General features: G+C 40.3%; 1 protein-coding gene across 3 annotated transcripts; it reads left to right on the forward strand.

Annotated features, from left to right (window-relative positions):
- Positions 1-204: 204 nt before the first annotated feature.
- Positions 205-23627, forward strand: cacna1fa (calcium channel, voltage-dependent, L type, alpha 1F subunit a). 3 transcript variants are annotated; one of them, XM_036008483.1, is made up of 48 exons: positions 206-725; positions 1582-1771; positions 2518-2623; positions 5036-5175; positions 5273-5418; positions 5521-5673; positions 5756-5952; positions 6061-6164; positions 6701-6843; positions 6935-7003; positions 7084-7150; positions 7249-7275; positions 7385-7545; positions 7659-7884; positions 8024-8231; positions 8341-8461; positions 8589-8661; positions 8837-8900; positions 8991-9048; positions 9155-9251; positions 9373-9502; positions 9614-9673; positions 9785-9891; positions 10169-10256; positions 10459-10566; positions 10989-11041; positions 11146-11292; positions 12220-12421; positions 12538-12696; positions 12791-12901; positions 12995-13078; positions 14086-14106; positions 14237-14365; positions 14463-14528; positions 14729-14820; positions 15053-15212; positions 16369-16496; positions 16603-16699; positions 16796-16898; positions 17012-17113; positions 17260-17384; positions 18482-18828; positions 18953-19035; positions 19162-19306; positions 19954-20318; positions 21378-21490; positions 21593-21925; positions 22810-23563. In XM_036008483.1, exons 1-48 carry the CDS (start codon positions 713-715, stop codon positions 23014-23016), a joined length of 6228 nt encoding a protein of 2075 aa, XP_035864376.1. In that variant the 5' UTR covers positions 206-712; the 3' UTR covers positions 23017-23563. The 3 variants fall into 3 exon arrangements, with proteins under 3 accessions (XP_031146215.1, XP_031146214.1, XP_035864376.1); XM_031290355.2 differs by having other exon boundaries at positions 205-725; positions 7087-7150; positions 18953-19306; positions 22810-23627; XM_031290354.2 differs by having other exon boundaries at positions 205-725; positions 18953-19306.
- Positions 23628-23879: the final 252 nt, after the last annotated feature.

A 23879-nucleotide genomic window follows, 5' to 3' on the forward strand; every position in this document is an offset into this window, starting at 1 on the left:
GCCTAAATTATGCACTTATGTAAGATAATAACATTACACACATTACTTAAACCTGGGCTCCCTCTATTTACTGTGAATGAACGCCCCCTGTCGCCTTTCAGCTGGTACTGTACCCACCGGCTGCTTCTGTCCAAGGTCCTGATATATTCTCAAACTTGCAGTAGTGAGCTATATCAAATTGTCTATCATGACAATACTTCTTAATAGTCCTCCATTCACTTTAACTATAACTTTGCAAAGAAGCCCCACTGAGCCACAGAGTGTCTCCTGAGTTTACCTCCACCTTCCTTCCCCTGGAAAGATTTCCACTGTCATCCTTTTAAACGGCTCAACTAGTTTAATCCTACCGACTGACCACCGCGGATATGGGGACGCGTTTGTTTTAATATTCCCTCACCGTTATGTGCCTGTGTGGATAAAAGCAATTCAGTTGGTTTTTTTTTTTTACACACGTAAGAAATTACCAGAAATCGGCTCTAATTGGATTTCTCGGCTAAAAGCAGGCGGTGAGCAGAATGGCCTGGAGCGTCTCAGCTGCACCGGCGTGCTACGCGTGGATATGAAATGATAGGCAGCAGATGGTCCTTTTTTTTAACCCCTTAGAAAGTGTTTTTGGCCCAAATTCCTATCTGTGATCCATTACGCATCGCAGATCCCCTGAGGAGTTGATGCTGGGTTTTCTGAAGTGATTTCGTGGTGTTAAACTGCGGACATGGACAAGAAAGGTAGGAACTCCTTATAACGTCTCACGAGTTGAGATAGTAAGAATAGCCCATGTAGTAAGTAATAGTAAGAATATGCGCATTGTACCTTCAAAGTTATGCATAACAAAAAACAAGCCTCAATGCACTGTAAAGCGATATGCTGAAGGGAAATCAGTAAATTGCAGTTTGTGTAGGTGGAAGATTAATCATTTTATTGAAATAATACTTCCAGATATTAAGTGAAGTTGACAACATTGATCATAAATAGTTCATCCTGATGTTTGCTATATTTCTGCCATATTTCTGGCTCCTCCTTTGAAGTTTTCACATGAGTGAGATGGCAATAACTCTACCTGCAGGCTTATTCTTTGTGCAGGGCCTTGTCACCAGGTGATCATGGGCCTGGTAGGGCATAGTGCTGGGCTAAGTGCCACACTGCTTCCACTAAAGAAGTAGGTCACATCTGGTCTAATAATATGAGGCCTTCAGGGCAGTATACCTGTCTGTTGCTACAGTCAGGCTCAAACCCTTGCCTAATTGTGTTGGATAATACACTTTGAGCTGATAGTAGTAATGAAATACTGACGTGGTGTGAAAGAGAACTCACACCATGTACTACAACAGTAACTGGCCACAGAGTTTTCTTGTTTTAACTTTGATGTAATGACAGTAAAGGTATCCACCAAAACAACAGACGCATGCCTCTATTAGCAAAGAACATCTACTTGCTAAGAATAAAATAATTCACAGCATACATTTTGCATTGGTCATGTAATACCTATATTTTACTTTCTTACTTTCTTTTACTTCACATTCAGGATTCTTAAAAATCATAGAATAACATAATTACTGTGTTTTTTTGTTTTGTTTTTGACAGATGCCCCCCTTGGGGGGGATGGAGGAAAAACAGACACCCTCGGGTCGACTGGCTCCGCCAGAAAAAGAGGAGGGGGGGCCAAGAAGGCGATGCAGGCCAACAAGTCTGCCCTCAGGGCCCCCCGAGCTCTTTGCTGCCTCACCCTCAGCAACCCCATCCGCATGGCAGCACTGGCCCTAGTAGAGTGGAAATATCCTTCTCTGTGTCGGTGCACGGTGGTTTATGTATGATTATGCAGACAGTCCTCCATGCAAATGTATAATGTGTTCATGAGAATATGTTGAAGTGGGAAGTAAGGGTGGGAATCACATGGTACCTCCCGGTACGATACACAATACATGGCTTACGATACCCATAATATCATGATACAGCAATTCTGCAATAATCATGATATCGGTCTAACTATGAATACAAAATGCCCTTAAAAAGGTTAAGTGCAGGTTTTCTCTCTTTATTCACTACAAGTCCAAACTGTTAGAAAACAGCACAATTCTTCAGCAGAAGTTTTTCAGTCTGTAAATTAAAATTACAGAACTATAGAGTAACTATGGGTCCGGACTTGGACTCAAACGTGGCTGGGGCATCTGTAATTTACCTCAAACTGCTGTCCGCCATCCCGTTGAAAACCTCTTCCTCTTCGGCTAGTTAGCTTATGGTCAAGTTTCCCTCATTCATTTGTTGAGCGCCACCTCGATAAGCCATGAAGTAGCAACGCTGGGAGCAGAGAAATCTACTTTAGAGAGCCTTATTTTGTTCATTAAAATATCTTCATTTGGTGCCAGTCTAACGATTCTCGTATCGCACAAAGAAGGACGACACATTGCCGTATCGATATTTTGTCCCACCCCTAGTGTGAAGTTGTATTATGCTGTTGTTTCTATATTCCTGGAAAGATGCATTCACGAGGTCTGTTGTGCCCTTAACTGCAATCCTCAAGCCCTTTGATATTTTCATTCTACTTGCCATTTTTGCCAATTGTGTGGCCATGGGCGTCACCAAGCCGTACCCTGATGATGACTCCAACGCTACCAATCACCAACTGGTGAGTTTTCAGCGGAGAGATATACAGTTGCTTAACTTACCTCGTCTCTTTAACTCATTTTGAAAGTTCATGGTACGCTAAGCTTGGTATTAAGGCTCAAATAAGTTTATGTACTGCGATATCTCATGGAAGAGATTAATCACCACAGTATTACATAGTAAGGAAAAGGTGAAAAAAAACTGGTGACTTACTGGAAAAATCTTTATTTCACCAATGCATTCTAGCACAGGTGTTTTAAAAACAGCCTGTATACTCTACAAGTTCGGTGCTTGCCTCCCTATCTTAATCAGGGAGCCTATGTAGACAGCTGCATGATAAGGGAATATTTTGTTCTAGGACTATCTCATTTTGGAGGTCAGTGGAAGCAGTGTAAAGGGGCCTGCCATAGTTTCTTATGCAGCCCAGAACTAGGCTTAAGTTAATCATCTTATCTTTGGCGCCATCGATATCTTGAGATATCACATACTTGATAGTTGGGGCTAGGGATATAAGCATCAGGAAAAGGCACAGGACCTCAGAGTTGGGGCGGACACACACGGGAAACTGTACTGTCTACCTTAATCTCCTCGATCAAGATCAATAAATGCTTGTGTGTAAGACTTCAAAGTCTCCCGAACCTTCATGTATCCTGAAGAAAGCTGCTACTGAGTTTTTCCATAACAGCCACCTTCTAAAGGATGCTGCACTTCTAACACATACACTTCAAAATAAAAGTACACAGCAACATGTAACAAACAACAAAACTCATCACATAGTCACAGAACACATCACAAAAACAAGGATACATTGTTAAAAAAAACCTGGGTGAATATCCTTCCTACATAGAAAGGAAAGAAAGCAACTGAAGGAAGAAAGTCCTCTAGGTATTTCCAGTCTTAATCCAATAGTTCCTTCCATTCATTCCCTTTTTTGTATGACTGATGCACCCATACATACCATGCATACTATGCTTTAACGATGCATAGACAATAGATCGGTCAGAGGGCTTGTGAGAGAAAAAAGCATTTGAAGAGCGATCTAAAGGGCCCGACATGGAGAATGTCACATCAAGTATAGCTTCAAATAGATGCTGGAGCTCTTTGATCATATAGATCTTTCTTCTTCTTGGAAACTGAAAGTATAAAAAAGTTTTTGACAGCAACTTGATCCCTTTTCAGGGGAACAAATGAAGCTGTCAAGGTGAACTATGTCCATGTGAAGTATGTCTGAGCTTCTTGTACACAGTGTATGTTCTTATGTTCCTGTTTCCAAGGCTTGACTTTCACTAATAACATCCTGTGTGATTCCCCTGACATGATTTGCCTTCTCACGTCCTCTGAGTCGTGAGAACACTGATAGGTGTATGCATGATTCGTGACAAAAGTGTAGGAAAACAGTTTCGGTTTATTTTTTTATAATAAAATGACAGTAGTCGAGTATTTTGATGACTGTAGGTAGCAACAGTTAGTGAGAAGGTAATAGTGTCCTGTTGGATGGTAATGGTGTTAGAGGGGAAAGAAGTTGTACTATGACCTCGTTAAGGTGACCCTGTCAGGGATCAATGACTGATTTAAACAGCAACCATCTGCCTTGTCTTTGTCTTCTCTCTTTGTCTCTCTCTTTCTGATAATTTTTCTTCTATAAATTACAAATTCCAGCGTGGTCAGACTCAAAACGAGCCTGTTTTACTTTGGTATATTGAAAATATGAACCAATGTGACCTACAAACAGCTTTATATGTATTTGGAAAAAGTCCAATTGTTTGAAACAATCCTTAAACCTTGTTTGCAGAGGGATAAAAAGGATCCAATATTTGAATTAGATTTTAGGTAATTTTAGTAAGAGGGTAGCAGGGAGTCAGGGACACACACGCCTAGACTTGCGGCAGGATAGATCTTAGTAGATCCCTTTATTGGATTGCAGAAAGGACGTAAGCTGACAGTTTAACATATACACTTACCTTCAGTAACTAACTGTATTATCAAGTAAAATCATCCATTTTTAGCATCAAATTTTGGTGAATGTTTCAGATGTTTGTGTATTTAAGTCATCTTGCACTGAACCACATTATGCCAGGATTATTGTGTCAGCCTGATTTAAGAGCCTAGTGACAGGGGTAGCAGTGATTAGATGCATTAAGCTGAAGGTTACAGAAAAGAGATCTGGGGACATGCTTAAGCATGTGTTAGGCAGTAATGATAACACATGTGGTTTCAAGAAAGACGCATGAAGAAGTCAGTAAATGCCATTCATTGCTGTATGTGACGAAGAGAAATCAATTTCCAAATGTCTTTATTTTACTGTGACAATAACTTGACATTTTCTTCAACACTCTTCCATATTCATTTCTGTCAGACGCACTCACTGACTTATAAAAAAGGTCGTTCCAATTTTGCCAAGCATCTTTACGTTGCCTTTTCTCTATCTTCTTAGGAACAAGTTGAGTATGTCTTCCTCGTCATCTTCACCATCGAGACCTTCACTAAAATTCTTGCCTACGGCTTAGTCATGCACCCCAGCGCCTACATACGCAGCGGATGGAACTTGCTTGATTTCGTTATCGTCATTGTCGGGTATTTTGTTGCTTTACGTAGTCAAGATTTGCATCTGCAAATGTCCTATCACTAATAAGAAGTAAAGTTCTGACAGCTATTATGTGTGTCTGTGCAGGTTGTTCAGTGTGATAGCAGAGGGCATGACGGATCATAAGCCAGGAGAGGCCCATCATGCTGCAGGAAAACCTGGAGGCCTGGATGTCAAAGCTCTCAGAGCATTCAGGGTGTTACGACCGCTTCGGCTTGTATCTGGAGTGCCAAGTGCGTTTTTCATTCATTGTAGTTTGTGTGAATGTGTTTTTGCTTGTGTGTTCCTGTGCTTCATCACGCATGCACCACTGAAACGTGTGTTTGCCTTGTCAGGTTTACAAATTGTGTTGAACTCCATCATGAAAGCCATGGTCCCCCTTCTGCACATCGGTATGTTGGTCATGTTTGTCATCATCATCTATGCTATCATCGGCTTGGAGCTTTTTATCGGCAGGATGCACAAGACGTGCTACTCCACCAGCACAGGTCTGTGTTCTCTAAACTAAAATGGATTTTACTGTATACAGTGTCCATATTTCATGGATGTGTGGACTGTTCTCTGCTCCAGGTCTCATGGCGGAAGATGATCCGTCACCTTGTGCGTTTGCCGGGAGCGGGCGCTTTTGTGTCGGGAACGGGACTGAATGCAGGGGCAAGTGGGAGGGCCCCAATGGCGGCATCACAAACTTCGACAACGTTTTTTTCGCCATGCTGACAGTTTTCCAGTGCATCACTATGGAGGGTTGGACAGATGTTCTCTACTGGGTACACACACATGCTCCTGGGTCCTCCACAGTTTTACATTTGTTGGTTGTATTTAAAAAAAATAAATACTTAACTGTACTTGTACTTTGTCGCTGTCTCTCTGCACAGATGAATGATGCCATTGGCTTTGAGATTCCATGGGTTTACTTTGTTTCTCTGGTCATCTTTGGATCCTTTTTCATTATCAATCTCGTATTGGGTGTGTTGAGCGGGTAGGTTGCTGCCGCACTTAGCTTTCTGTGCATTTCTTGTGTGTTATGAGTAGGGCTGGGGGCCGAATTCAATACTTTTTAGGCACCGACCAATTTGCCTCAAAAGTATTGATTATCGAAAAATGCCTCGTCATTCAATACCCAATTTCAATACCTAAGGAGTGTATCTCATCAGCGTCAGTTAGCCAATAAGCATTCAGCGCACTTCTACCAAGATCTAATAATGTTTGTGTTTGGCTGTCTAACGTTACACGTCATAGAGGCACACAGGAAAAACTCTACATTACGCACAGAGACAGGGCTCACGTAGTAGGAGCTGAAAAAGAAATAAAAAAGATTTTTTGTTTTATAAAATTGGTATCGAAAAAAGTATTGTTTAAGAACCAGTATCGAAGTCACAGTACCGGTATCGGTACCGGTACCGGTATCGACATTTTTATAACGATACCCAGACCTAGTTGTAAGAAACAAAATTAATTCATACATTTGTTTTCACTGTTTTTTACTGAGTTTCTTGATCTTGTGTATGTGCACAGAGAGTTCTCCAAGGAAAGAGAAAAGGCCGTGGCGCGCGGTGAGCTGCAGAAGGCACAGGAGAGCAAGCAGATGGAGGAGGACATGATAGGCTACATGGACTGGCTCATAGAGGCCGAGGATGTGGACGAAGAAGGAAACAAACGTTAGTTAAACACATATTTATGTAGACAAACCAAAATAAATTACATGTAGCTTTGTATTTATACATCCCCTGGCTCTATTTGACTTCAAAGGTGCTGCGATAGCAAAGAAAAAGATGATGAAGAAGTTTGGCTGGTACAAGCACAGTGAGGATGGTGGAGGTATGTCAGCTGTCACGCCCTGTTATTGTGTTTATTTTTTACGTGATTCTCTTTAACAGCCGGTACTTATCTGTTTTCAGCAGAGTCAGACTCAGATGATGATATAGCATACCTCGATGATGACAGCGGCTTCTGTGCTTCTCTCATGTAAGGCAACAGAGAAATAACAGCATTGTTTTTTAATCACTAACATGCAGGCATTAATGAAGTCAATTAATGATTTGATCATTTTCTTGTTTTCTCAGGGCAAAGATGATGGCCAATAGCTTCTGGTAAGATGAGAAAATAAAAAAGGGCTCATTCCAAACTGAATTTTATTAGTTGCTACACCCTCGTCAAAATGCACACCTCATTCAAAACACTATTCCATCTCCTTTTTAGCGACCAGTTGTGCCAGCTGAATCATACAATGAGGAAGAACTGCCGTGTGGCCGTCAAGACCAATAACTTTTACTGGTTGGTGCTTCTGCTGGTGTTTCTCAACACAGTGGCCAGTGCCTCCGAGCATTACGGACAGCCAAAGTGGCTCACAGAAATGCAAGGTAAGAATACGTTCCTCTTTTTATTTTAACCTTTGCTGAGCTGTACTCCAACTCTACACTTGGACTTGCTGATGGAAAAAAATATGACTTCTTCTTCTCTGTTTGTCCTTCAGAGCGAGCCAACAAGATCCTGCTGCTGCTCTTCACTCTGGAGATGTTGATGAAGATGTACGCCTTTGGCCTGCAGATTTATTTCATGGCGCTATTCAACCGCTTTGATTGCTTTGTGGTGTGTGGCGGCATCCTCGAGACGCTGCTCGTTGAGATGGAATTCATCCCGCCCATCGGCATCTCTGTGCTGCGCTGCATCCGACTGCTCAGGATATTCAAGATGACTCGGTAATTGGTGCCAGAGTTTAGTGGTGAAACATCAGTCGGCCGCATGAGGAAGAAACCAGTGTTGTAGATGTACCTGCCGGGTTTTTTTTTATTTATTTTTTTATCGTGACTTTGCTCTCTTTGATTTTGTTATTTCCAGGCACTGGGCTGCTTTGTCTGACTTGGTCAACTCGCTGCTCAACTCCATGAAAGCTATCTGCTCCCTTCTGCTCCTGCTATTCCTCTTCCTCATCATCTTTGCCTTGCTGGGCATGCAGTTGTTTGGAGGCAAATTCAACTTTGACGAGACTCAGATGAAGAGAAGTACTTTTGACTCCTTCCCTCAGGCTCTGCTCACTTGTTTCCAGGTGATTTACATCTCCTCTATATCTCACAATGTTACTCCACTCTTTACTGCTATTGTGGAATTACCGGTCTCTCTCTCTGTCACCTACTGTGTCTCTCTTTTCTTTGCAGATCCTCACCGGAGAGGACTGGAACGCTGTGATGTACGACGGCATTATGGCCTATGGAGGTCCCATCTTCCCCAACATGGTGGTGTGCATCTACTTTGTCATCCTCTTTGTCTGTGGTAACTGTATCCTTTTTTCAGTGTTTTGTGCACTTACTGTCTGATTCCTTTTGAAGTCTGAGCATTACATGATTGGTCTTTAATTCCAAATGCAAACAAATGGGGCTCCTTAATTTTGTAATTTTGTGATCAGACATTCTGCTCAATGTCTTCTTGGCTATCGCTGTGGACAACTTGGCAGGAGGCGGCGGAAAGACCAAAGTCGAGTAAGTTTGACATAAGAAGCAGTCATGCATAGTGAGCAGTCGTACCGGACACATTTATAACTGACCCATCCTTCTATTTCCTGCTGCACTTAGACTGATCAGTTTATTTAGCCCATACAAAAATATTATTTTCAAACAATTGCCCTTTAGATTAATTGCAGTTTGTTTTTTTCAGGGAGAAAAAGGAAGAGGAAGAAGAGTGGGATGATGATGAAGAGAAAGAGGATGAAGATGCAGCGGTAGAGAATATTTTTGTTTCTTTACTGCAACATATTGGACTTTGTTAAAAAGTGAAATGCCAGACAGCTGATCTTTTGTCTCGTGTGTAGAACGAGGAGGATGACTGGCAGGAAAACGAGGAGCTGAGGGCCATCGAGGGACTGGAGGGTGAGTCCGACGGACACCACGCCCTGCAGGAAAAATAGCAGACATGCTGATTAAAGACTTAGACTGTCTCTTAATACTCTCTTGTTTGCTCTTTATTTAATTATAGGGGTTGCTCCATTAAAGCCTGAGTTCTCAGGGCCCAAAGAGAAGATCGTCCCAATCCCTGATGGAAGCTCCTTCTTCATTCTTGGAAAGAAAAACTGGTAATTTGACATCATACATGCGTCAAATCAACCTCATTTGACTATACTTCTATAACAATAACAATACAGACATTGCAAAAATGAATCCACTTTCCTTTTGTAATTTCCGTCCTATTCTCAGTTTGCGAGTCGCCTGCCACAACCTCATCCATCACCCCTACTTCACCAACTTCATTCTCATCTTCATCATCATGAGTAGTATTTCCCTGGCTGCTGAGGATCCAATCAAATCCCACTCATTCAGGAACATAGTAAGATAGACCACATCAGAGCCTCATACCGGCAGACCATGTCCATCTGCTCATGATTACCTTCACAATAAACAAGATTCAATACTAAAATCTGTTTTCTCTCATCCTCAGGTGCTCGGTTATGCCGATTATGTTTTCACTTCAGTTTTCACAGTGGAGATTGTACTGAAGGTAACGGTTGCAGTGGCTGAGATTGACTTGTGCTTAAACGTGGTGTGATTCAATAACACATAATGTCTACAACATTTAACTTTGTTTCTTCGCTCCCTCGCTCATCTCTAGATGACAGTCTACGGAGCTTTTCTGCACACCGGCTCCTTCTGTAGAAATGCTTTCAACCTTCTTGACCTGCTGGTTGTCAGTGTGTCGCTCACGTCTTTCTTTTTACAGTGAGTAGATGCCTGTCTAACACGAACTGCACTGTTGTATTCTGACAGAAAAATCAATAGGAGTCACTGTTGTGTAGCTGTAATGTGTGGAAGCAGTTATGTCTCTTTAAAGTGTTAAAGTTTGTGGCTAACACTCAGAAATTATTTCATTTTCCCAATGTTGTTTTAGACTTTATACTCTCTATTTCCCTACCCATTGTGCCCTATTTTTTTGTATCCTTTATTTGCTAAAATTTCAGTTTACTTGACTCTAAATATTTTGCATTGTTGCTCTCAGTTCAAGTGCTATCTCTGTGGTCAAGATCCTCCGAGTGCTGCGAGTGCTCAGGCCTCTTCGAGCCATTAACAGAGCCAAGGGACTAAAGGTAAACAGCTCTCGTTTATTTATCTTTCTTTTCTTTTTTTGTTACATTCAAATGATATATTAAGTAAGTAAGTGTAAGTGTTTATTTCAAGGTTATTGCATTACATTGCTATTTTTCTGGTGTATATTTGCTTTCTATTTAGTGTATATAAAGTCTAGTTTGTCGCTATTCAAAACTAACACGTGTCCTTTGGTGTTCACAGAATGTGGTGCAGTGTGTGTTCGTGGCGATCCGCACCATCGGAAACATCTTAATTGTCACAACACTCCTTCAGTTCATGTTTGCCTGTATTGGAGTGCAGCTCTTCAAGGTACATGTTCATGCTTTCAGCCTTTTGATTTTTACTCTCAGTGGCCACTTTATTAGATACAAACTCTGCTTTTACGATGCTCATGTTCACTCTTTGTTGACACTGTCATAGAGGTGCTTATTAAATTAAATGTTTCAAGCATATCATTTTTCTTTTCAGCATTGAGGTCATAGTAAGTGGTGTTGTTGTGTTGTACTGCACTGCATTATACTCAGAGATATTCTGCCCCAATAATAAACATAATTTAATTTACACATTTCCAACAATGTCACCAAAAACTGAACACTATGAACTTTGTAAAGAGCTGTTGTATTGAACTGCATTACAGTGTGCATTTTACTCTCACTCACTCATTTAAAAAAGGGAAGTGGCCAGTGTTTTTAATGGTTTTAACTTTCTGTATTCTGTATTTAATGTTACAGGGCAGATTCTACAGCTGCACAGATGAAGCCAAACACACTCCTGATGAGTGCAAGTCAGTTTCCCTTTTTACTCATTTCTCTACACAACATACATCACTTGAGAGTCTCTTTAACATGCCGTCACTGCCGTGAAATGTTTGTATGCGTTTGATTTTAGGGGATCGTTTGTGATCTATCAGGACGGGGATATGAACCACCCCATGGTGAAAGAGAGGATTTGGGAAAACAGTGATTTCAACTTTGACAATGTGCTCATGGGCATGCTGGCTTTATTCACTGTGTCGACATTTGAAGGCTGGCCACAGTGAGTAGTAACTTTACATTGTTTCTATCAATGCAAAGGATACTGTAAGGCTGGTGTTATTTGGTTTTATTATTGTCAACAAATCCCATGAAAATTAAAAAACAAGGATGTGAGACTTCCCTACTCTGTTGCCGTTCTTACTCAAGATGTAAATCTTTAAAATTTGGTCACAAATATGTAGTTTCATTTTGTTAAATGGCTCAGTAATGCTGTAGAAGAGCTGGGCACTGTAGGATTTACAAAACATTATTAAAATAGGAGGGAATAATGCATTTCTCAGGGACTATTTTCTGCTATGGATTGATACATGTTTAGTTTAGATTAGATTAGATTAGATTCAACTTTATTGTCATTGCACAAGTAAGGACAACCAGTACAACGAAATGCAGTTTAACATCTAACCAGTATTGCAATCATTAAAAGTGCTTTTTCTTTATAGCAGTGCTTAAAAAAGACAGAATGCAGTATGATCATGTTAGTCCGTTATTAAAGTGCTTTAGCAAATAAAGTACATAGAGTTATGAGAAATCAGACAGTCCATAGTCCATATAATAGTAGAGACAGAATGCAGTATGATCATATATAGTGCATTGTTAAGGTGCATTAATAAAGTGCATAGTGATCAGAGGTAGTCAGTCCATGTGCAAAAGGAGAGGGGGCGGGGCAGGGGCTAGTGTTGGGTCTAGTGAGGTTATGTGGGGTTAATTCAAAATAAATTACAGTGCCCAAGGGTCGTCATATTGAAGGAATATTTCACCTAATACAACAGTGTGGTTCACTTTTCAACTCATTGTTAGATTTTCTCTTCTTAGGGGATTTGTTGACGATAATTAAAAAAACAAAACAGAATATAACCAGGCTTTGTATTCTTTAAATCAATGTTTGGCTATGAAATGTGTCCTCACTGTTGTGTTTTTTTGTATAAAGGCTCCTTTACCGGGCCGTGGACGCCAACGCCATCAATCGAGGGCCCATTTACAACTACAGAGTAGAAATCTCCATCTTTTTCATCATCTACATCATCATCATCGCCTTCTTCATGATGAACATATTTGTGGGTTTTGTCATCATCACATTTCGAGAGCAAGGAGAGGCGGAATTCAAAAACTGTGAGCTCAACAAAAATCAAGTTAGTTAACTCATTTATTTATACTAATTAAAGAAATAATTATGTGTGATACATTTGTTTCATTTTTCAAAAGTAAATGATGTTTGTGCTTTCTTCTTTTTTTTCCCCCTGTGCAGCGCCAGTGTGTGTACTATGCTCTCAAAGCTCAGCCTATAAAGATTTACATTCCTAAAAACCCATCCCAGCTCAAATTCTGGAAAATTATCAACTCCAGCCAGTTTGAATACATCATGTTTGTGCTGATTCTGGGAAACACCCTCACCCTGGCTGTTCAGGTATCATTTCCACAATTCCTTTATGAAATACAGAAATATCAACTTGTTTCAGCGTTGCGATATGAAGTTTTGTGTTGTTGCTTCTCTCTCCCAGCATTACGAGCAGTCTAAACTATTCACCTCCATCATGGACATCCTCAACATGATCTTCACTGTGGTTTTCACTATAGAGATGGTTATCAAGTTACTGGCTCTGCGGGCTCATGTGAGTTTTCACTCTCTTACCTTTGAAGACAAACATTCAACTGTCAACACTGTCTATTTTTGACTCTCACTTTGCTTCTTCTTTCCTTTGCAGCACTATTTCATCGATCCATGGAATTCATTTGACGCTTTGATTGTCGTGGGGAGCGTGTTGGATATTGCCGTCTCTGAGTTAAGCGTAAGTTTGTTCCATGAGCTGACAAAATAAAAGCTCAAAAGCTATGTGTTTCCTCTACTGCTGTGGAGAAATGGTGAAATTATTAATCTGAGAATTTAAAAAAAAGTCAAACAAGTCTTACCAAATTCCAGTATCATTAGTATATACTGTCTTAGAGGCTTGATAAGAGCCTGTAGTGGAACTCATTTCTGTTTGGTCTCTGTAAATGCGATGAGTTGGACGCAGAATAAATGTTCCGTGAAAAATGAAAAAGTTACATGATCCATTCGTTACCTTCTCGTCTCATCTCAGTCAAAAACTAAAGCTCCAATTTACTCTAATGGAGAGCTATTGGCTCAAAAACGTTATGGATGATTTAAAAAACTCAAACCAAAATGCATGTGCTACCACATCAACATTAGGTTCAGGTTCAGGTTTTTGTTGCAGCAAAAGTATGACATCCATCATAACACACAACTACGAAAACACACCACAACAATTATTCAATACTCAAATTTCCAGAACCCATAATAATATTACCTTAACTACTTAAAGACTTTGAAAAAGAGCCCTTTGTGTAGAAAGCAGTTACGTTATGTGTTACTGGGAATAAAAACCAGAAGAAAACCAGTTGCCAGAACCAAAAGGTTTCCCTATTACTGCACAACCCTAAGGTTATTTCCTTTGGTGTTTTTTCTGGGAATCTTGGGGGGTTTGGTTGGTATTGTATAGGCCGATTCCAGTATTTTTAGAATAAATATATTGAAGTTTGACTTTTTTTTTTTTTTTTTTTTTCCAACCAAAGAAATCTGTATTTCTTCACCAGAACTGTATTCCTAGCAGTGTGGAGACAACTTTAAAACAATACTACATAACTGAACTGTTAACTGAATAAATACACAATACAAAAATCCAAATAATCATTCATTGAAATGGTTTCTTTTTTTACTTTAAAGATTTAACCATTTGTGCCTGATGGCTTTTTAATCTCTTTCCTCTTTTGTTGATTTCCTAAAATATGGATCCAGGGAGGAGGCGGCCATGGTGAGGTGAGAGCTGAACACAACCACTGCAACTCCAAATGTTTTCTTTGGATGTATACTTCGAGATACTATATGTACGAGCACTGTAACACATACGTTTATTCACCTGTTTTCATACTTTTTTTTGTTGTTCTAGGGTAAAGGAGAGAGTGGAAAAGTGTCCATCACATTTTTCCGTCTATTCCGAGTCTTGAGGTTGGTGAAACTGCTCAGCAAAGGAGAGGGCATTCGAACGCTCCTCTGGACTTTTGTTAAGTCGCTCCAGGTCAGCGAATAATTCACACAACACAAAGGATTCACTGTTGTCATGACTCTTATAAACTCCTTTTCTGTAATTGCACCTTTGACTTTATTCTGCTCAGGCCCTGCCTTATGTTGGTCTGCTCATCGCGATGATCTTTTTCATCTATGCTGTGATTGGCATGCAGGTGAGTCTCTCTTATTAAAGTGATCCAGGAGTTAAATGGTCTCATTTCCACCAACTTAAAATGAATCCATTACCAATTAATGATAAACAAAACTGTATAAAACATACATGACAGTCTGCCCCCACAGTTTTTACTAGTCATATTGACCCTATGGCTGCAGCTGTTTGTTTCTTACCGAGTGCACTGTTGTCTCCTTTCAGACATTTGGGAAAGTGGCCATCGATGACGACACACACATCAACAGAAACTGCAACTTCCAGACTTTCTTCATGGCTGTTCTGGTGCTCTTCCGGTGAGCCATTTTAGCCCGAAAGAGACAAATGTTACAAGAGCTTTCAAAGTGTTATAACAGCTCAAATTTTACTTGCATACATTTGCTGCAAGGAGTAAGTCATGCCCCAACACAATATTTCAAAAGCCAAATAATGTCATTCTCTTCCTTTGAAACAAGATGTAAAAGATCTTAGTGAATGCAGTAAATACAGGTCAAATGAAAATGCTGCCATGTCTCTGTGTCTTTGTAGATGTGCCACAGGAGAGCAGTGGCAGGAGATTATGTTGGCAGCTCTGCCAGGCAGACGCTGTGACCCAGAAGCTGACACTGAGCCTGGTGAAGAGTTCTCCTGCGGTAGCAATTTGGCCTACATCTACTTCATCAGCTTCTTCATGCTCTGTGCTTACCTGGTGAGTGAAGCTGAGGAGGATTAAGGATCTGTGTTTTTTAATCACTCAGTTCTCAGATCATTTTCATTTAAAACACATTCCATCCTTTTGATTTAACTTAATACAGCCTCCTGACTGCAAATTAAATCTAGGTATAATTAATTCAGACTTGTGTTTTACAGGATGTCAGGTCAAGTGGGATTAAAGTCAGATGAAAGCAGAGAGGATAGTATTGCAGCAACTGAGCGGTAGCAGTTTTAGAACGCTAACCCTGCCTTCCCCAGTTCCCAGCTCCTCAGAGAACTCATGGATCTGTGGATTTTGTTAATCCAGACAGCAGAGCCAAATCAACACAATCCTGATTTAAATGGGTGAAAATATTTTGGTAACTTTTCCATGACTTCAGTGCTATTTTAAGACATTAAACAGGTTAAATGAAGGTTACTTTGAACCTGCAGAATGTACGAGAACAGGGTCTAATCTGACATATACTGACATATTTTAGCCTTTGCAGACCTGGATTTACAGTATTTCCTGTTACAGATTACCTGTTTAAGATTACCATCAATGCCATCTAATAATAGAGTGTAATTCCATATGGTGCTGAGGACCGTAAATTCACTTAAAGTATAAATCAGTTCCCACGCTGAAATTTCTTTGCATTGCCTACATTTAAGAAGTGAATTTGCAAGGAGGCCATCCTTACATATTTAATGCACTCCATCTATTTTAAAATGTTGATTTGAGACCGCCATCACAGTTCTCAGCTCTTGCCTTGTTTCCTTGAAGCCAGATTTACAACCACAGCATCCAGGTTCATGTTCGGCCCCGTCTCTTTGTGTGGGTCTCGCGTTGCTTCTATGGTTTCTTCTTCTGCGGACAGCTGACATCCATCAGTCTGTGTGTGGTCTTTGACCTTTGGTAGAGACCCACTGGGACCCTCCCTGGCTGCTAAAATAGACCCTGAACCCTTTTTTCCTGCTGGATTTTGCGAAATACACCGATACTGGATGAATTGACATATACGTTCTTATAGGCCACTCTGATAATCACTTGCATGTGGAAGCAAACAGATACACACTAATGAAAAGCAGTCATAAACCAGTTTACAAGCCTTGTTTTTATAAGTGGCAGGTTGTTCACAAGTAGTCGTTATGTTTCTGTCCTCTCTATCAAGATTATCAACTTGTTCATTGCCGTCATCATGGACAACTTTGAATACCTGACACGAGACTGGACGGTGCTCGGCACTCACCACCTGGACGAGTTTAAGAGAGTTTGGTCTGACTACGATCCAGAGGCCACGTATGACTCGTTTCTCTTTAACCGTCTGCTCTTTTGTTTGTCCCCTCTAACTATTCCCAGAATATTCTTATGTGTCAGTAAATGTCTGTTTGTCTGCCTCTCGCAGCGGTCGTATAAAACACATCGATGTCGTCACATTGCTGCGTAGGATTCAGCCACCTCTTGGTTTTGGAAAACTGTGTCCTCATCGTGTTGCATGCAAGGTAAGTCCACACAAATTCAGCGCTGCACACTTGATGTGAATAACATGAGAAGATAGAGTAGATAGCTCTCACTCCTTCTGCCTTGTGCTCTCTCAGAGACTGGTTGCTATGAACGTCCCACTGCACAGCGATGGGACAGTCACCTTCAGCGCTACTCTGTTTGCTCTTGTGCGAACCTCGCTCAAGATCAAGACTGAAGGTTAGATCTCGTACACGTGCATAGACAGAAACCCCTGCATTGTATCTGTAGTATCTGAGTCAGTGTTGTTAGGCTGTTTCACTTAAAGGTTTTGTTCCTTTTGTTCCCCTCAGGCCCCATCGACCAGCAGAATGAAGAGCTGAAGGTGATCATTAAGAAGCTCTGGAAACGCACCAAGCCCAAGCTTATTGATGAAGTCATTCCTCCCCCTAGAGGTACAACAAGAATTTACATAGCTATCAGCCATGATAAAAAAAAATAATTGTGAAAGCAGAAATCATGCCTAATGGAATATATAAATGTATGTTCTTCACTTGGCCTTCCACATTTTCATCACTAACTTCATTTTTTTCCTTCTCAGGGGATGAGGTGACTTGTGGGAAGTTTTATGCCAGCTTCTTGATTCAGGACTATTTTAAAAAGTTCCGCAAAAGAAAGGAGAGGGAGAGGAAATCCAAAAGGAAGGACAGGGCAGCTTCTCTGCAGGTGACATAAATTGTGCTTTTCACTTTAAAGATCCCATTCAGACATGTAAAAGTACTCCACTTTAAATAATAATTTGTCTCTAATATGTTTTCTTTCCCGCAAGATAGTTAAGTTACTTTGTTAAACATCTACTACAAAAATGAATCTATGAATGTGCAATTTTTTATTTATTTTTTAAAGTTTACCTACTAGACACAAGACGTCTCCTATGTCCCTGAAAAGTTCATTCTTAATGTGTGCACTGGAGATTATAACTTACCACATCACATTTGTGTAACTTACATACTCGAACTTGATTGGCTCCAAACTAGATTTCACAGAATCATGCTCTTACGGACACATGTTAAACTCAGATTTAATGTGAGCACAGAGAAACTTTCGTCAGTGTCAAACTCTGCACAAACATCCTTCTGAGAAGATCAAGCATCCAAATGAAGTGTGGAAGGGGACTTTAACTTTGTTGATACTTTATGGGTATTTGCAGTGGTGGAATGTAACTAAGTACATTTACTCAGTTACTGCATTTATGTACAATTTTAAAGGAACTTGTACTTTACTTGAGTATTTCCATTTTATGCTACTTTATACTTCTACCCCACTACATGTCAGAGGCAAATATTGTACTTTTTACTCTACCACATTTATTTGACAGCTTTAGCTACTGTGACGATTCAGATTTTTAATACAAAATATAAATCAACAAATAAATATAGAAAGCATTATTATAGATTAAACTACCCAGCAGTATATAAAGTGATTAAATTAACCCTACCTTTACCAGCAGCAAAAATAAAATGAACACAGTAATGCTTCACTAATCATAATTCAGTAATATAATATAGAAATATAAGAATCTGAAATGGGACATTCAGCATAATGAGTACTTTTACTTTCTTTACTTACTGTACTTTCTGTACTTACTGTATATTTTGATGTTGATACTTTTATAGTTTTACTTGAGTATGATTTTTAATGCAGGACCTTTACTTGTTAAATAATAGACTGAATATTTCTTCCACCACTGGATATTTGTGTCATTATAAACACTTGGGGTGCACACTGTTTGTTAATGTTAAGAAGTAGATTTGTGCTCTCAGCTCGGGCTGCGGACGCTGCAGGACCTAGCTCCAGAGATGCGTCTGGCGATGGCCTGTGACCTGGAAGAAGAGGAGGGTTTGGATGGAGAGATGACCGGTGATGACATATTCGACAGCGAGCGCGGAACCTCTGCAAACACAACGCATGCCAGCACGTCGCTGCCACCTATAGACACGCTGGTAGAACAGGTAACTGTGCTCATGGAACCTCAGCCCAAGACAGCCAACGGGGGTGTGATCACAGAGCAGGTGATGGGCCTGCAGGAGCACCAGAGACCAGGGTCAGAGCTGGCGGGAGTCAGCGTTGTAACAGAGCAGCCTGTGAGGTCCAATCCTCTGCCAATCAGGTGTGTTTCTCTCATTTTATACAAAGCTGTGTTCATTACATTATATGACCATTTACACTTTGATACTGTATTGTTTTTGTTTGTTTTTTAAATGACATAATGAGTTGTTTCTTCTCCTGTTCAGGGTGGACTCCATCAGCGAGTTGCCTCCTCCTTCTCCTCCTTGTCTTCCCCCTCCTCCTTCCCCAGAGATAGCACAGGTTGTAGTTGAAGAACTGGTCGTAGTTGAACAATCGGTCGTAGTTGAAGAACCGGTAGTAGTTGAAGAACCCGTCGCAGTTGAAGAACCCATCGTAGTTGAAGAACCCATCATAGTTGAAGAACCCATCATAGTTGAAGAACCGGTCGTAGTTGAAGAACTGGTTGTCGTTCAAGAACCGGTTGTAGTTGAAGAACCGGTTGTGGCGGCTACAAACGGAGTAACTGAGCAGGTTTACAGCATTGAAGGGGATGCTGCAAACCTACCATCAGAAGACAGGTAAGGCACAAGCAAGGGAGTAAAGAGAGAGATACAGCATATATAATACACGATTAAATGAAGGAATAGTTAGAGTACACTCGTTTGTTCTATGTCGAGAGTTAGAGGAGAAGATCCCATTCTCCTCTGCCTGAAATACTCTGTCTGAGCTCTTGGCCCAATTTCCTGAAAAGCCCAGTCTGCTCTGATTGGTCACTCTGTTGTTATTGTTTAACCAAATTGAATCAAGCCACTGGGCAGGCTGTGCTTGCTCAGGCAGCACCTATGGGCATCACATATGAAAAACTGGGCTGGCATTCTCAATCAGTGACATCACTAATTGAGGAATTTCAAACAGGAATGTGGGCGTGCATAATAAGGGCTCTTTAAATAAAATATTGTCATTTTTACACAGTTTATTTTTTTTTACATCTTAAACAAACAAGATATATAACATGTTTATAACTATTTTCCCCTTTTTCCAGTCGTTATGCTAAGCTAAGCTAAGTGTTTCCTGGCTCCAGCTTAATGTTTAAGACATGAGACATGAGAGTGGTATCCATCTCCTCATCTAACTCTCGACAGAAAAGCAAATACGCATATTTTCCAAAATGTCAAACTGTTCCTTTGAGAATATTATGCTCAAAGTCTTTATTTGGATGTTATAGGTACGTGTATCCAGAAGCTGTCTCTCCTGAGACAGGCTACCATGGACAGAGCCTGGAAAGAGCTGGCAGCATTGGGGGGATACACTATGATACTCATGGCAACAGGTTTGATAGCAACGGTTATAATGACACCAACATGAATGGGAGTGTTATTGAAAGCCCCATTCCCTATGCCACAAATGGATATAATGGGAATGGATACTCAGACAACAGCAATGGCAGTATCATTAGCATCAATGGGAATGGAAGTACAATAAACGGCATTGAAAATGGCAGCACGTTCGGTGGCTACACTGGGAATGGCTACACTGGAAATGAGAATGGCACACATTTCAGGAGACGACTGCTTCCTCCCATACCAAGAGGTGAGAAACATACCTTCTTTATTAGGGGGCAATGTTACAATATGTACAATATATAGAACAGTACAATACAATACAGCTGGCTTGTAACTATGCTGTGGAATAATCACAAGTAATATGTCCATGGGATAGGTACCAGGAACCAGGTAGATCTGGCAGCTGCTATAGAGCAGTGATTCCCAACCAGGGGTACTTGTACCCCAGGGGCTACTTCTGCTGTTGCCAGGGGGTACGTGGAAAGATTGTGGAGCAGCTCAACTAATTTGAAGAAATTGAAATCATGATATAATCAACATCAACTGAAACACCTAAACACTTCATGTTTCAGTTATGTAAGAGTGCATGAAAACTAGTTAGCAAGTGAGCACAGAAGTTTAAACTGGTAGCTAAAAGTAATGGTTAAATGGATGAAGTAGTTAGCTAAAAGTAATGAATAAATGGTAGATATAAATAGCTGAAAGTAATGACAGTTCAAATGATTCACTAAAAGTAATGGATAACAGTTGAAATAGTTAGCTTAAAGTAATGGATAAATAGTTGAAACATTCAGCTTCACTCCAAGTAGTAGTAATAGTAGTAGTTGTTGTATGATTGCTGACCAAACCAACCTTAATTTTGACCGTTCAATATGAAAAAATTAATGAATAGTGTTATACATTTGGAACATACATTGGGAATTGATGAAGCGGTACGTGAGTTCATCTGACAGTGATGTGGGGGTACAGGCTGGGAACCACTGGTCTAGAGCCCCAGATTTTCATTGTGTTGGTTTGTGGTAGTTTGATTAATGGCAGATTTGCATCACAAAAGCAGAGTATCAACTAAAATATTGAAGGCAACGTCACACCCCATTTAAGCTTGAAAACACCACTTCACATATTTTAAGATTTATTATTTTGCATACATTTGTTTTTAACCAAATTTTCCACAGACAGGGGTTAAATAAGGCCATGAGGCCCCCTAGTGGGCTAATTCAGCATTGCTAATGTTGAATCCCTCCACACAGGGTTGTAGTCTTGCATCCTGGACAGTTTCCTAACACTTTCCTGCTTATTGTTTCAGGTCGTACGCCGTCCTTTAACTTACAGTGTCTGAGGCCACAGACCAATGGGGATGACCTCCCCATCCCAGGGAGCTACCGTGGAAACACATCCCCATACAGATCCCGTCTACAGGTGAAGCAACGGCACGCACACTCTCAAAATGTTAGTGTTCATACACCGAGTGTGTCTCATCTTGTTTCATGGTCTTCTCCTGCTCTTGCTTTCTTGTGTCAGACCCAGGCCAGCCTGGACGCCCGGCCCAGCAGTGTGTCCTCGATGACATCTGCCTCCTGGGTGAACACCACATCAGCTGGCACCGCTACTCTTCCAGGAATAATGGGCCCCGCGGGACGCAGAGGCAAGCTCATCTACAGCCCTATGATCCTTGTGGACGAAGCCACCGGCAACAGCCAGCCGCTGTGGAGCGACGGCTCTGCCAGCCTCCCTGCAGGGAGCAGGGCACCCGGCTGGTACCCCGGTCAGACCAGGACCTTCGGCAGCATGAGGATGCCACCAATCAACCAGGGCTTCTTAGATAAAGGCAGTGCAGACAGTCTGGTCGAGTCGGTGAGTAATAATGTAGCAGGGAATTTTTGTGAGTAAGAAACCTAAAGCAACCACCAGTATCTACAACTAATAAACATATACACTATTTTGAATAACGGCCCTCCAGCAGTTTGACGTAATGTTTTGTTTTGGTTTATTTCATGTTTTTTTGTTTTTTAAAACCAATGTTTTTTCACCTAAATCCACATTTTAGCAGCTGTAGTAAAGGATAGGTTCACAATTTGTCTACACAATAGATAATAGAGAAAATGTACTAAAAAGACTAACTTTGGAAGATACTCACTTGATTTGACTAACTCAGGCTGCTGAGACCTTACATTAACTACAGATAATCTTTGGAATATACCTTTGCACAGAACAACAGACTTTGGATTTTGTCCCCTATCAATTTTTTATTGCAAGCACATTGGGAAGACATCTATTAATGGCCAGTATGAACAGGAGGAATGATTACAGCAAGAAAAACCTGTACAACTTTTCATATGGGCACCTGACTATTATTTTACAAGAGTCTTTACAAATTGTGAACCTATCCTTTCATATAACACGCATGCGCTGATATATAGTGTAAATACTATACACATTAATAAAAAAAAGAAAATTAAAAAAAAAAAAAAAATATATATATATATATATATATATATATATATATATATATATATATATATATATATATATTTCACAATCGACCAAACATCAGCAGTATAAGACAATATTGATTTTTAACTTTTTCAGCTGATTACATTGTCTGTGCATTGAACATTATGATAATAAGATAGACATGCATGTTTATGTTTGCGTGTTAGAGAGAATAAGTGGCTGAAAACGTAATTCTTGTCTTACATCATTGTTCCTCTGCTGTTGTTCTTTCTCGCTAATGTCAGATCCTGATCTCCGAGGGTCTCGGTGTCTACGCCAGGGACCCCAAGTTTGTGAGCTTTGCCAAGCGGGAGATTGCTGAAGCCTGTCACATGAGTATGGACGACATGGAGATCGCTGCCACTGACCTCATAGCTCGCGGAGCCAGTCAGTCCATTTCTCGCTTTGAGGAGGACCTGGCTGATGAAATGAACTGCGTGATTTCTTACTGAAATCAGCAAAACTGAAATAGCTGTGTGAGAACGTGAACGTGTGTGTTTTAATCTGCTCTGGAGAAAACAGTTAGTGGACTGGAGAGCACAAGTGTAAGAATGATATACACGGGACAATTTTGTCTTTTTTGTTGTCCCAAGGTAAAATGATGTGTTAGTAAGATATACTTTTAATTGTAAATGCCAAAACACACACATAATCACACACACACACTGATGTGACAGGACTCAACAACAATTCCTAAGAACACTATGACTGCAGTGTTTTGTGCTAAATGTGACAGAAAACTGTGGCTCTTAGCATTATAATGACAGTGGACCATTTTTTTGCATTGTATTCTCATTTTGTACTGTACTTGAATTGCTGTCACTTTATACACCTGTATAAACTATATCCTGTATAAAATAAAAATAGAAAAATATTGTACTATAACATCAATAAAACATTAATACTTTGTTACCCAAAAAAATGTGAGTGTCCAACAGCATTCACTATTTTAGAGAACTATTTAAATATACTGAATATTGAATATCCTTTAATATGCAACATGAAAACTCATAGCAACGTTTGGGATTTATAATAATACAATAAATAAAGCATTATGTTTTCTCAAATGTCTGTTTTATTTTAATTTTTGTTACAGTTATTATTCTCGTGCAGTAATAACATACCATTCCAAACAGCGTACTTCAGCTGAAAGGTCCTTTTTTGCTTCGGTGGCTTTTTTTCACACCAGTGCTATAATGGAGGTAGAAAACCGCAGCAAAAGTATAAAAGAGTGAATTATATAATCAGCCATTAATGGGACGGCAGATGGACAACATCTGGGTTTCACTTCTCCTTTTAGATAAAAAAGACAGTA

Source organism: Sander lucioperca, chromosome 12 (genome assembly GCF_008315115.2).
Source record: "Sander lucioperca isolate FBNREF2018 chromosome 12, SLUC_FBN_1.2, whole genome shotgun sequence".
NCBI classification, from domain to species: Eukaryota; Metazoa; Chordata; class Actinopteri; order Perciformes; family Percidae; genus Sander; species Sander lucioperca.

Coding starts and splice junctions, on each gene's coding strand:
- cacna1fa (XM_031290354.2), top strand. Junction 12,422..12,537: donor GTGAGCTCAACAAAAATCAA/GTTAGTTAACTC, acceptor CCCCCTGTGCAG/CGCCAGTGTGTGTACTATGC. Junction 21,491..21,592: donor CATACAGATCCCGTCTACAG/GTGAAGCAACGG, acceptor TTCTTGTGTCAG/ACCCAGGCCAGCCTGGACGC.